Source organism: Vanellus vanellus (genome assembly GCF_965231255.1).
Source record: "Vanellus vanellus genome assembly, chromosome: 1".
Taxonomy (NCBI): Eukaryota; Metazoa; Chordata; class Aves; order Charadriiformes; family Charadriidae; genus Vanellus; species Vanellus vanellus.
The window spans coordinates 46,115,193-46,130,296 of NC_138905.1; the positions used below are offsets into that span (position 1 = coordinate 46,115,193).

Sequence of the window (15,104 nt, forward strand, 5' to 3'; positions counted from 1 at the left end):
TGTATATAGTTTCAAGATGACTTTGCTGCTTGTCCTTTTGCTATATTTTAAAGGTGCAAATAGTACAAACAAAACGCCTCAATTTTTCAGTTGCAAAGGGTAAAAAAAAAACACAGAAGATGCTGCTTGTTATCCACTGTGGAAACTTACTTCTGTAGCTCAATGGGCTTCCAGCTGCTGGATTTCTATTACACCTAGATAGCTTGTTCTGTCAAAACTAGAGCCCATGTACAGAAATGGGTTATTGATGACTTCTACTTGATTAAGTTGCTTAGTCATTGCCGGAGGTTTAATCTGGGATTAAATGACATATTTGCTCATAAAGTCCATTTCTATTTACATTGGTCAGTTAAAAAGTATGTGTCTGTTTACACTCAGTGTTTTTCTCCCACTACATGTTTAACCAGCTTTAGGCTTTAATTTTCCTTTATTGCCATCCTATTAGTGTAGGAGACATGTAAAATGTAACATAATAGTTTTTGGCAGTAGGTTTATAGGTAGGATTGCAGTATGTGTTCAAAGAGCCATTTTATATATTGCTTCCTTTTTTCTTAAGCATGTCTGTATGTTGTACAGAAGAGCAGAACAAACTTCCTTTAGAAGAAAAAAGGGATATCCATCTGTTCAGGTGAGCAGTAAGTTGCCAACGCTTCATACGGGATGAGTAGTTCAAAAGCATTGTCAGGTCAGATTTACTTAGTACGGTGTAGGAGATACAAACGACACAGTGGGCGTCAGCCTTGGGTACTCATTTTCAGGTGTGTGCTAGGCAGGCATGTTGGTCTGCTTGAGGGTAGGATGGCTCTGCAGAGGGATCTGGACAAGCAGGACCAATGGGCTGAGGTCGATGGTATGAGGTTCAACAAGCCCAAGTGCTGGGTCCTGCACATGGGCCACAACAACCCCATGCAGCGCTACAGGATTGGGGTGGAGTGGCTCAAAAGCTGCCCGGCAGAAAAGGACCTGGGGGTGTTGGTGGACAGCTGGCTGAATATGAGCCCTCAGTGTGCCCAGGTAGCCAAGAAGGCCAACAGCATCCTGACCTGTATCAGGAATAGTGTGGTGAGCAGGACTAGGGAAGTGATCATCCCCCTGTACTCGGCACTGGTGAGACCCCACCTTGAGTACTGTGTTCAGTTTTGGGCCTCTCACTACAAGAAGGGCATTGAGGTGTTGGAGCATGTCCAGAGAAGGTCTACAAAGCTGGTGAGGGGTCTGGAGGACAAGTCTTATGAGGAATGACTGAGGGAGCTGGGGGTGTTTAGCCTGGAGAAGAGGAGGCTGAGGGGAGACCTTATCACTCTCTACCAACTACCTGAAAGGAGGTTGTAGAGAGGTGGGGGCTGACCTCTTCTCCCTGGTGACAAGTGATAGGATGAGAGGAAATGGGTTCAAGTTATGTCAGACGAGGTTTAGATTGGATATTAGGAAACACTTTTTCACTGAAAGGTTTATTAAACATTGGAATAGGCTGCCCAGGGAGGTGGTGGATTCGCCATCCCTGGAGGTGTTTAAAAAAAGGGTAGATATGGTACTTGTGACATGGTTTAGAAGTGGTTTTGTCAGGGTAGGTTAATGGTTGGACTTGATGATCTTAAAGGTCCCTTCCAACCTCAGCAATTCTATGATTCTATGACAGCATGGCCGTACAGCAGGTACAGCCTCTGCCTTCCCAGCAGGACTTGGCCAAAGCTTCGTTTCTCCTCAGGGCTCTGCAGGCCTACTCATCAAGTTGCTCAAGCGTAGTGCTGAACTGTGCTGCCCACCGCAGTTGTGACACTCATCTCTGAGACTGTCCTGCTTCCTTGCAGTCCACGCCGCAGTGGTGAACTGGTGCTCTTTTACACAGCTGGAATTTTCCCTTGGTTCCCTGTGACCTCATGTGAATTGTTATTTCACATCGTACAGTTGTGTGTGCTAATTGGGTTTTCTGCATGTTGATAACGAGTTTTTAAAAATTTCAAGCATGTTTTTTTGTCTTATTACGTATGCTGTTAGCTTTTTGCAGTCTCACTTGGATTATTTACTTTTACTCTTTCTTCATTAAGATGGAGGCTTTTTTTAATTAGAGAAAATGGATATGCACAATTGGGGAAAAAAGAAGCGTTAGTTTGTAAGAGGTGGATTTTAGAAATGTTCAGAAGATCATAATGTGACTGGGGATACAAAACACGAGGATCTGATTAACTAACATTTTGCCTGGGCTGGAGGGAAGTGAAACAAATGTTAAGACAAAGTAGGATTGCAGAAGCTCTAGTACTTAATGCAGAAATGACCAGAGCATGGATGGATTATACTTTAAAAGGTCACATAGAGAGAAAAGTATGCTTCTTTTCAGTAGAATGCAGATGATACTTTTATGGTAATAAGAGGAAGTCAGGCCCAGAAGTTAACTCAAGAGGCCAAACAGTGCATTATTCTGTCCCTAAAACAGGACTAACAATAGTTCTGTCTTTCCTACAAGTTAAACTTTTAATGTATTCTTAAAGGCAGTGGAGAGTGTCTCTTGATAGCTGACCTGAACCTTCCTTTCTTGAACAGAAGCTTATTGGACATGGATATAGATAACAGATTATTACTTTCCTGTTTGCAGCAGTCATTTATGTACTAGAAGGCAGCTGTCATGTCTAAACAGCTTATGTTCATTTTTTCCTCATGGGACATGTTTTTCTAGATCGCTAATCAGTCTCATTCACCTCTTCTGACTTCTCTCCAGTTCCTCCGTTTATGTCTGAAAGTTCTGTGCTGGAGCCACACGCTTTTAGGATTTACTAGTATTGAGAAGAGTAGAAGGATTACTTCACATGTCTTGAAGTGTGTGCTTTCATCTGTAGTCTCAAGTGCAGTGTTTTACCTTTTAGGCAGTGTTTTTTAGACTGTGTTGCTTGTGATCTGTGATAATCCCTGATGCTTCTCTAAAGAAAAGCCAACTACTTCTTCCACGTCTCATGCTTGTGTAGCTTTAAGTGGAGCTGCCCCTGTGTTTTATAAAGGATTATTTTTCTGGACATTTCTCTTTCTTCAAGATCATTTTCAGTGTGCTCTCAGCGTTTTGGCTAGTGCAGAAAGTGCAGCACCTTTGCTTCACTGCAAAACCTTTGGAATGACACGATGCTTATTAAATGAAATGCAGGTATGACTGTTGGACCACCTATCTACCAGTGTGCTGGCAACGGTGGCACTGGGCAGCATTCCCGAGCAGTCTGGCAGTTCAGGAATGTCTTTTGGTCCCAATGGGCTTCTAACCTCCTGTGTTAAATTCTTGCTGCTACAGGTATGTGGATTAACTCTGGGTAGGTATCCGTAGCATCACCATTGTCATGCTGCATTTGGCTGTGTAGACTTATCGTCAGAAAGAGCCTTCTCTGTTGCACTGATCGTGCTCACAGATTTATCAAGGTAATGCAGTCCCTTCTGCTCTTGTACCACCTCCAGTCATTCATACAGTTTCTGCTCTTAATGCAGTTTATCTTTTCCCCTGTAGTCCTTATAACTATTTTTTCAGCTGAGAGGTTAGAGGAGGGTTTTCACAGAATCACAGAATTTTCAGAGTTGGAAGGGACCTCTAGAGATCATCTAGTCCAACTCCCCTGCTAAAGCAGGATTGCCCAGAGCACATTACTCAGGACTGCATCCAGGCGGGTCTTGAAAATCTCCAGAGAAGGGGACTCCACAACCCCCCTGGGCAGCCTGTGACAGTGCTCTGTCACCCTCACCGTAAAGAACTGTTTCCGTGTATTTGAACGGAACTTCCTGTGTTCTAACTTGTGCCCATTGCCCCTCGTCCTGTCACTGGGAACCATTGAAAAGAGCCTGGCTCCATCCTCCTTCAACCCACCCTGCAGATACTTGTACGCCGTATTTGTTTAACTTTAAGATTCATATTAAAGAATTAAAGATTTTAGAGGAAGACTGTGGGCAATTTTAGATGCTCATATTTATAACTCAATTTAAATTTTAGTAAGGCAAGTCTACAGCAATAAGGACTGCTTAGCTTGTGCTACTTGCTAATTGCAATAAAAATATGTACACGTAATATTCAGCTATTTTATGAATGCACTAACTCCCTTGTTGAGAAAGAATTGTGTGGGTTCATAACACTAGAAGGAAATGTCATTTAATATGTACAGTTGGTCACAAAATTGGATAAGCTATAGACAGAGTTCCAACTCAGAGGAAAAACAGACCTTCAGACCCGCTGTTGTTGTATTACCAATGTAAATGAGTGAACCTCATTTAGCGGGTCTTGCGGGCGGGAACAAACGGGGCAGGTGGCGAGGGAGCGGTAAAGGCCACTTCCACCTCAGTACTCAATAGGGGCTGTGGCAAATAGCTTCGTCCCTGGTGTGGGTATGTTTTGAACTCTAGTTCAGCTTGAACTTGGCTGAGCAGTGATCCAGGAGCCTCTACCTGTCGTGGAAACAAGATACTGTCAGTCTCAGTTCTCAAGCCAACATATATTCAAGGAGCTTTAAGTTGGAAAAGAAACTCCTGTGAGTGATGCCTGGTGACTTAACTACTTTCTTTTCTGCATTTCCTGAGTTTTGTGTGTGATTTACCCTGTGATTTTGATATCTGGACTGTCTTGACCATGTTCTGTATTTAATGCTGCTTTGTGAAAGGGACAAGGTGAGGTTGAAAGAATAGTGTCTTTTGAAAATGCTTTGGATACCGCTTAGGTGATGAGTGAGCTTTGGCAGGGGCTGCCCAATCAAGAAATCTGCTGCAGTGCCTTATTTAAGAGCAGTATAATGGAGTGAGGAATTAGGATGTAATGCAAGGGAAATGTGCAATGTGGGTGGGTCATGTAGATGGATTTTGGTAGAGAGATGAAAAAGGTTTCTGCAGTCACAAACACTAAAATTGCAGTGGTGGTACTTGACTGTTAGCAGGCAGGAGAGATGTTAAATCTGATCTAAATCAGTGCTCATTTTTTCCCCAGATGAAAATGACTACTTATGAAAGGTTAGAGGATTTATGGGGGTGTCAAAACATATGGCAGATGGGCTGGATTAGGACTCATGAGTATAGTAATCCAAATCCTTTCTGCCAAGCATTACAGAGGATCTATTCCTGCTGCCGGGCTACACTACATGTATGCAGTCAGAGGAGCACAGGCTGTCAGGAGGCTCAGAGAAAGAGTTGTCAGTGAAAGTACTTGTCTGAGCAGAGTTCATTTTGAAAGCACTTTCTTTGCAGGCAAAAGTCCAGTGGGGAACTGATTATATTATTTAATATTAATAAATTGATGTAATGAGGTGGTTGTTTTTTGTTGGTTTTTTTTTTTTTTTTTTTATTTCCTTTGGTTTGCTATACAAAGCCTGGAAGAAAGTAAAGCCAAAATGTGAGCTAAATTTTGCTAATTGTCTCTGACTATATTAGTACAGAGGGATAAAAGCTGTGCAAAAGTCATGAGTGGAGAGAGAGGAAAAAAGGGGAATGAGTTTGTCATTCCCCTTCTGAGCCAACACTATCTATGTGTGATTTTAAAAAAATAAAAATAAAAAGGCATCCTACTTTGAATTTTTGTGACAGAAGCTTAAACGTTAGGGGCAGGTTCAGTGTTGGTTTTAAGACTGAGTCCAGAGGATCTCCTCTGAAATCTGAAAATTCACAATGGCATGTCAGTGTGACCCAGCGTATTGGTAGCTGTAATTAACATGTAGTTAATTTTGTAAAGATGTAAAGCTACTGGCTTTTGAGATCTATGTCTGAAATAGTTTCTGGTGAAGGATGCAAACCATTTGTGTGTGAGGCAAGAAGGGGATATTTGCACTCCGCTTCTGTAGTCAGTTAATTAAGCTAAAGAATCCACCAGAGCTCCTCTAGTTAACTACTATTTTACAGCATATTAAATAGCTATGCTGGTGTGGAATACCACCTATTCGGATATCTCTGAGCTCCATGAGTGAACGTTTAGATATATCATTTAACATTGGTGTAAAAAGTTTGTTGGTTTTTTTTTGTTGTTGTTGTTGTTTTTTTTGTTTTGTTTTGTTTTTTAATAAAGTTTTACTAAAGTATGAAACACAATACTGCATATAGATATGTTGTGTTCTTTGTAGAACCAGGGAGTGTGAGGATCCGGACCTTACAGATCTTAAATTTAAGCTTCAAAGGGAGGCTGCAAGTAGTTACTCCAGCAGTGAGGATGGATTAGCTCCGAGGTACAGATTGTTTGCATTCAAGTCTAGGAGCAAGAGGCAAGCTTTTCATTGGTACTGTTTTAAAATGTATGAAGATGATCTGAAAGTTTTTAGCAGATTTCGCTATTATCCATGAGGAATGACGTATCTGCTCTAGCATGGTTTTGTTGAAGAACTTTATAATGTGAACTGTCTCAGCATTTAACTGAAAAGCACAATAGTTAGAACTTTAGGAAAGAGAGATTTTCCTCCAGTTGTTAAGTAAATATTAACAAAATAACAAAGCAGTCTAAGCAATCCATGAAAGCTCACTTCTCATCTGTTAATCAAGTTATACTTTCTTAGTATTTGCGATGTTGTAATCTTTCAAGTGGTATATAGTCTTCCAGCAAAGACCTGCTCTGAATTGTTAATTAAAACAAAAAAGAAAAAAGAAAAAAAAAATCTTCCGCTTCTCTGCTTCTTTCTCTCTAAGCAGCCTCCTCTTACAAGACTGTAGAAGGGTGTGTAAAAAGAGCAAAAAAGGTCACATTTAACATTTGAGTTGTTTATATGTATGTTTGAAGCAAACGAGTCTGAAAATAATTGAGCCAGAGGGGTGGGCAAAAAAATTTGCATGTAGCAAAATATGACAAGAATGAAAGGACAAGTTGAACCAGGGACATAAGGTTTTACTATGAGGGCATACATGCAAACCCATGAAATCTGAATAAACTTTTTATTCCAAATATAAACTTAGTTGGGAGTTTCAGTGATAACCAGTTTACACAGCTTTATGACATTAAAAGCATTTAAACAGTCCTGACGGGCAGGGATGAAGTAGTATCTGAGATGAGTTGTGAAGTATTACCCAGTTTACAAATAAAAGTAAGTTGTTACAGTAGGCTTTCCAGGGAATATATTCATCATAAAGTGTAGATGTGGGTTTTGATTGATTTATTACCAAAAAATTGTTGATTTTCCAGGATATAGAAATATACAATAGCTAATAAATCAAACTGGAGTTAATATGGCAAATGAAATATGTGGACTTAGGCTTTGCTTCATGTGTAAAAAGCTCCAGCATTTTTTAGGTGGTTCTGATACAAGTACATAAATATTCTCATTATGAATTTGTTTGTTCTGTACTAATGCCTCCATTGAATTCTTCCATATTGCCTCAAAATTGAATGAATTAATCTAACTGCCATTAAATATTTTAAACATCACAAGGAGAAACTCTATAGAAATATGAAAAGAAATAAATTTCTTCATGACTTAAGCAGCTAAATTATGATGACTAGACCATGTCTTGTGATTGGAACATCAGTAACCTGCTGGTAGAAAACTATTGATAATTGACCTAAAATGGAGCTGCACAATCATCTGTATTTCATGATATCAAGGGGAGAGTCCCCTCCCAAAGGAAAAAAATGAGCTGTTTGAAAGAAATATGATAGAACATTCCAGTGTGAGGTCCTGCTTCTGAATAACTGAGGAAACATTGAATAACCATCTCAGGAATGTGTAGTGTGAGATGGAAAAAACAGACTTAATAAAATGAAAAATGATTGACAAACAATTCTTTGTAATAACGGGGGAAAGATTATCAAAATGCTTACACTGTATCCAGAGCTATTTGGCAAATAGTTTTTCTTTTCTTATGAAAGGCATCTGAGAAATTGAAATATAAAAATACACATATTTTAGCTTTTACAGATTCTTCTGCAAAGAGAGAGTAATCCAAAACAGCTTCCATTTAGGGCACCCATGTAATTGAGAGCAGAACTTAAGCTCATCAGTCCTAGAAATAGGTGAGAAAATCTTGATTCCTGATTCTTGTTTAGGCAGAAAGTGGTATGTTTCTGCAAGCATTTGAATAAGTAAGCGCTTTTGGATGCAGCAGGGGGGAACCCAACAAGCAGCTCCAGCTGGCAAATGTTGAGTTATTCCATAAATAAATGGACGTTCTTCGAGTTGCCGGCATGATGACATGGGTAGGTGGAGGCAGCTGCATGCTTCACATAATATTATTTAGATGGGTTTGAAGATGTGAAAGGTTTTAGATGACTTATTTAATATGGTGTGCTTGAAGAAAAAAAAAAAACACCTATATATTGTTTGGCTGTAAGATGCAAAATGTAGTAGTAGGCAGATCTGAAGGCTCCAAATGGTCACTGTAGTTAATAAATAGGAGCTGGAAGACCTAAACGTGGAATCTGTGTCAGTTTTCCTCTCGTGCCTTCTGGGAAAGTTTATTTGGTTCTCAGGTGAAATACCTTAGGAGAGACTTTAATTAGGGAAAACAGAACCGGAGCATTCTTTAAGTTTTAAAAATAGTTACGGCAAACTGATGTTTTGGCCACCGTCAGGAGGAAAGAAAGGATTTGGGAGGTTATGTAGGAACCATTATAAGGTTCGAAAAATTCCTCTAAAAGAAAGAATTTTCAAAGGGTTACACAACTAAATCTTAAGCAAGGACTGACAGCCCTAAGATCTCTAAAGGCTTGACTCTGATACAGGCTTGATACAGCTTAAATAAAAGAGTCTATTCTTTTAATCTATGGTCAACATCATACCCCAACATTTTGTGATCCAAATGTCAGAGACCAAGATCTATAGTGCTTGTTTCCATTACCAAAAAACCAAAAGTATCAGATATTTCTTACTTCCTTTTGTTTGTAATTTACAGAATTAAGCACCTGGTGTTGATTTATACTGATTGGTGGGGTTTGTGTGTTTTTGTTTTTGTTTTTCAGAGAAAGAATTTGACCCTCTTCTTCAGCATTGGTTTATTGACCTCCTGGGGGACTGCACTGCTGGGTGTCCGCTTATACTGGATGGGCAACAAGCCACCAAGTTTTTCCAATTCTGACAATCCAGCAGCTGACTCAGACAGTTTTCTCACACGTACGCTGACCTTCTTCTACCTGCCAACCAAGAACCTCTGGCTGTTGCTGTGCCCAGACACCCTCAGTTTTGACTGGTCTATGGATGCCGTGCCTCTTTTGAAAACAGTCAGCGACTGGAGGAATCTACACACTGTGGCCTTCTATGCTGGACTCCTCCTCCTTGCCTACTTCAGCTTGAAGGGCTCCAGCAGTGAGAGAGAATGCAACGGGAGAACTGTAATGAACGGCAAGCAGAATGCTAATGGGCATAGCTGCCACTCAGAGATGGAGTACAAGACACTGGAGGTGAAGTCAAGCTTTGCATCAAAAGAAGAGAATGGTATAAAAAAGCATGAAATGCAGAAACTGCAGCTTCCTTCAACTGAGAACATTGTCATTCTGTCTCTGTCTTTGTTAATAGTGCCCTTTGTTCCTGCCACAAACCTATTTTTCTATGTTGGCTTTGTAATAGCAGAGCGTGTGCTGTATGTTCCTAGTATGGGCTTCTGCCTGCTGGTTACAGTAGGTGTCAGGGCCCTTTATGTCAAAGCCCAAAAGCGCTTTCTGAAGAACTTGGTTTTTTGTTCCACAGCTGCATTAATTGTTTTCTATGGACTCAAGACTGTTGTCAGGAATGGGGACTGGCAGAATGAGGAGATGCTGTATAGGTCAGGGATAAAAGTAAACCCCGCTAAAGGTAATTTTTGCTCTTTATGGCGAATGTTTTACTTGTTCCTATCTGTCTTTGCCTTTGAATTGTCTGATTTTATCAACTATATCTAAAGAGGATACTTCAGGAAATGTCCTTTTAAGTTGCGGTAACCTGCACAGTGGTAAAAAATGAGGAAAAGCAGGAATGTGTTTTGATTAGGTGTTACAGGTTTGGCATTAACTTGGAGAAAATGAGACCCTAAGGTAAGAGGCTACTTTCTTTTTCATTGATCTGAGTTCTGTATTTTGGAATTAAAGATGCATTATTAGTGTTAACAGAACCCACCCTGGTAATTTTCCATTTGGAGTCTGGTGTCTATCACGCTAATGAAGGTTATTCATATGTTCACTGGACGTTCTGTTCTCCATGACTAGAAAACATGAGAAATAGTAAAGGACAGCATCAGGGAGGTACTGGTTTTTTATTTCATCTGATGCAAATAACGTCAATACTACATAATAAAAATGAGGAAATGAGGTCATATTATTCAGCCTAGGAGATGACTATAGTTCCTCCTGCGTACAAGTACTGTAAAGAGTTATTGTCAAATACTTATGCCTTCATATTAATGTATAAATGTCAGCTATTCGTAACATTGCCCAGCTACTTCTCTCAAAGGTTGTATGTATACCGTAATGAAATGTGACTACTGCTAGTGTAAACACATCCAAACAGGCAGTAAACCGGCTAGTTTAGGGATCAGTAACAATGTTTAGCTGTGGCTCTGTGGTTTCAGCATATACAGCAGATCCAGCTGTGATCCTGAACTCCATGCTGCCTGGCTGTACTACTCTTGGCACCCGAACAAGTTTATGTAAGAACGGTCAAAATACCACCTGTGAGTGCAATGTAGGCGTTGACTAAACCTTTGTTATTCACAATTCTTCAGAAGTGAGAAGGGAAAGAAACATTTGACAGCACTTGAACGTATTGCTCTTGAGTTTTTCCAGTTCTCTGCTCAGTAGCCCATTGTATGATGCAAAGTCATCTGCTGATGGACGTGTGCTTCTTGGTTAGACAGTTATCATGCCATAGTCTAAAAGCTGTGGTAGTAAGAGGCAGATGTAGGTGTTCCTGTGAGCTGGTAGGGAGTGAAAAAGTAGGTTGGGCAGATAAGATGCCTTTTAAAGCAGCGATATAGTAGCTTGTCAATGGTCAGTCTGATTTTGTAACTCTTCTTCATATGCTTTGTCACCCCAGGTAAAATTATTAAACTTATTGCTGCAGTAGGTGACTTTTTTTTTTTTTTAACTGTGAACAAGCACATCCCATTTCTTCTATGTTTTTTCAAAACTAGAGTAGGAGGGCAACAAATGAAGAGAAGTAACTGAAGAGCGAGACAGCGCACCAGAGTGATTATATGATGCTGTGAGACTTACCAGTTTGGTGATGATATAAAGCTTGCATTAAAACATTGACATTCCTTGGAAAGAAAAGAGTGTGTGTGCCCTTGATTAAATAGTTAATGTATGTTCCATTTTTGTCCTTGATGGAGATCCCCACATATCCTAGACTGTATTAATAGTTGTCTGCTTGTTTTGAGGCAGTTTTTTGTGACTGAAAAAACACATAATTCTAGTTTTTGTCCAATAATAGGATTGGCTGCAGTGTTGTCTGGAAATTAGACTACTGGGTATTATGCTCCCAGGAGACAAGGCAAGCTATTTTCATCATAGACATCTCCGTGTGCACAGACTTATGTATATATGATCGTCTGGTTTCTTGCCATATAAGCTGACATTAAGTTTCTTGTAAGATATGCAAAAGCAAAGACAGCATGTCAGTGTGGTGATATAGACATGACTGAGCTGACTGTAAATCTCCTTAAAATATCCTGTTAAACTTCTGCTGAATATTTACTAGCCCACACACATTGTAACAAGGCTGGGTATCAGAAACTCCCAGCTAAAGCGACCTGTCACCCAACTCTATTCATTATTGTGAATACTTCCTAGATTATCCCTGGCTTTGACTATGCTAATTTTATTTTCTATTTCTCATACAATCAGGCAAGCCTGACTGGACTAGACTGGCTGCCAATCGCACCAAAGCATTAGAAGATCAACAATTCAAACTACTCTTCAGTAATTAAATGAGGTTGACGTAGGAAAAACAATTTTTTTTTGTTTGCCTTTTTTTTTTTTTGCTTTTATGAATGCTAGTGATAAATAGGCTATTCAGACAGCAAGACAATAAACTGCTCAGTCAAACGGTAGAGTGGAGAAGTGTTTTCCTTCCTTTTAGGCTGTTAAGAAGAGGCTGCCATTTCTCATTTCTCTGTTTTCCTCAACTCGCAGCCGTTTCTCCCCATGAGTGTTTTCTTACCTCTGATCATTTTGGAGTGGCGGGATCATTTTCCCTGACGGTTCTGCTTTTCCTCTCTCCTCCTGCAAAGAGCTTCTGAATAAGAGCTTCTTCTGTCCTAGGCTAAAAAGTAAAGAGGGATCCCTTCTAAAACTCCCTGTGTGGGAACCGATAAAGAAGTAGAAATCCATGAAGACCGCTTTTGCTAAAGCAAGGAGCCGAGTGGTTTTGTTCCGGATCCATCTGTATTCTGGCCTAGCAGGATGAAAGCCACTCTGTGGCTGGATGCTGTGCAACAACATCGAACTGATGTGCTGTACTAATAAGGTCATTTGAGAGGCAAGCTATTAGCACAGGTGGACTATTAGCACATTGTGTACTAATGCGACTGAACTGCTTTGGAAATGGAGTTCTCTCATGTGTTTATAATCCGGTCCTCTGTGTTGTAGTACGTGTAAGAATATAATCTCCTCTGCTGCTGTGGGACTTTCAGGCAAAGTTGTTGAGCAGCTTCTCCATCCTCAATCCTCAGTGAAGAAATGGGCGATCACTGCCTCATCGGCACTTTCTTCTGGCCCCCTCCCGGCCATCTTGCAGGCAGAGGAATAGCGTTTTGCCTCAAGGGAGAAAGCCTCTACCCCCTGCAGGCAGCCACAGCCTTTCTGCAATTTACATTTCTCCGGGTTGTTCTTGTCCATCACTAACAATGTGGGGAAAAAATACTCAGAAGCGTAGCCCAAGGCTCATCTCTTAAAAACCCCCGAAATACACGGCAGGAGAGTCAAGTGAGCGGAAAGTTGTGATGCCCCCTCCGAGCCACCGCACACGTGCTGGCTGTCCTGGCTGCCTCGCTGTGTGGCAGGCAGCTGCCAGCCCTTAGCTGGGGGAGTCGTAATGAGGACTTGGGATGCCTTGGCTGCATCTGTCACCGGGCTTGTTCATCTGCTGTTTTGGTTATGACTAGTATTTCAAATATCTTTAAAGAGATCTGAGGCTTGCCTCGTTACAGTTTGTCAGCACTTGAGGGAAAAATAGGCAAGATTGATTAATGTAGTTTATGGATCCAGAAGTGGCTGTATACATGTTTTGACACTAGGGAGGGAAAGGCGCAAGTGTTTCTCTGTGCTGCCTTCAACTTAATGAGCAGCCCAACTGACATAAAACAGCTCACATTATTTGAGTGTTCTTTTACAGCGAGGAAAGCCTCCCAAAATGTAAAAACAAACAAAAAAGTTAAAAATGGGTGGTAGCTGTCACATCTTTTTCAATTAGACTGAGAGTCATTCTGTGGTGATGATTACCTCGTGTTTAATATAAAATTATAATTACACACAAAATAATTGTTCCATCATTATGCCTTGTTATCTCTAGTTTTCTCTGTAGTACCAAAAGTTGGCTTCAAAAAGCATAATCTTTTTCCTCCAGGCCACTTTGTACCTTGCAGTCCACATCATAATGATCTTTGATGTTCAGATGTATTTGCCATACTGTTATAGACACTGATTAAAGAAGTAGAAGATAATAGAGAGAGACTTAGACTGTTAGACTGCTGCAGAGGTATTAGTTTCTTGGCTATATTACTGATGAAATTTTAGTCTCCTGGTGTTTGCTGTGACATTTTTAAGTAAGCTTTGAAGATTCTTCCTAGAACTAGCTGACCTGCTACACCAAGTGGTTGCTTAACTTTAACCATGCATTCAAGTCTTGCTAAACTCATATATGTATCTTCTCTTTTGCAATGGAATGTACAGCAAGAAACAGATACGAGGGTGCTTCCAAAAGCAGTATTACCACATTAATGTGGTGCTATACCCTGTCTGATAAGCCGTCTTACACATGGCACTGTTTTAAGTTGGTATTAGAGCTCTTGGCTTCAGAACCAGTTCTGCGTGTTGCTCAGATGTTTGTCTTTGTTCTGTCACATATTAGTGCTAGTGAAACTTCATATGTTCACGTCTCAGGTAGGTCAGTAGGACTTGCATATGTGATTCATTCCTTTCCTGAGTCAGTTCTGCAGGAAAAAAAAAAAAAAGATTCCTTAATATCTGTCACATGAAGACAAAGTTGAGGTGAGAGGGTTGAGTTTCTTGGTTCTATTAAACTCTACTGTTGGAGTCAAATTGCCTAGATGCTCCTGATAGGTGATTGACACAAAGACTGAAAAGAAAAAAAAAAAAGAAAAATTCTTTCTGGCAAGCTCACTCAGATCTTCTGTGGTTTAAAATTAATATTACCTCTTATATAGTCCTACTTTGAGTTAAAAATCCTGTTCTTATCATGCTTCTTACATCGATTATCCTGCTGTTCTCAGTGGGCAGCAATAAGAACAAGACATGGTGTTGACAACGAAGAATATAGAAATTGTTTCGTAAGAATATAGAGAGCCACTTTCCTTCTATCTTTCCACTCTTCCTCCTACTCCCAGTTCTTATAAGTGTGAATCATTCAATTTTGCTTAAAGTTTTCAGAAGATACTCTAATACTGAAATACTTTTCTGGACCACAATGTTCTTTTTCCCTGTCCTACTTTTCTCTTTTTTTTTTTTTTTTTATAACTTTGCAACAGGGTTGTGAGATCTTCCTGCCTCATTCTGCTATATTTGTGTCTGTAGAAGATTTAAAGAACTTCCTTTGCTTTCTTTTCATCTTTGGCATAGCATTCAGACTTGATCAGTTTTACTCCCTGGAACTTTGTGGATATGTTCCTTTTTTCTGTTCTTTCACTGCCATTTTTTCTTTTTTTCTTTCCTTCCTCCTTATCATTAGTTTAGCACAGGATTGGTAAGGACTGCTTCTGTGTGCACATGTGAATGTCAAGATACGAATATGAAGTTCAGATTGTGAAGCATCTTAGTGGAACAACAATGTATGGAGTAGCTCTACGCTCATCTGAGCTGTCATAAAAAAGTAGCAATTGCATTTTTGTTTCATTTATAGTTTTAATGTCATTTTGTGTAATTATCATACAGTTTAGTTGGCTAATTCCATCTGCTAAATAAAATTGAAGGAATTTTAAAGCTGAATTTAGAATTTAGCTTATTTAATCTCATCTGTGTATCATAATACTTGCCT

General features: G+C 40.0%; 1 protein-coding gene across 1 annotated transcript in view; it reads left to right on the forward strand.

The window, feature by feature from the left end:
* The window catches only part of TMTC2 (transmembrane O-mannosyltransferase targeting cadherins 2), a 258,797-nt gene that overhangs the window by 141,691 nt on the left and 102,002 nt on the right, over positions 1–15,104 (forward strand). The window contains exon 3 of the mRNA XM_082492526.1: positions 8,885–9,713. Coding sequence (XP_082348652.1) covers positions 8,885–9,713 — 829 coding nt within the window. The remainder of the gene's footprint in view (positions 1–8,884; positions 9,714–15,104) is intronic.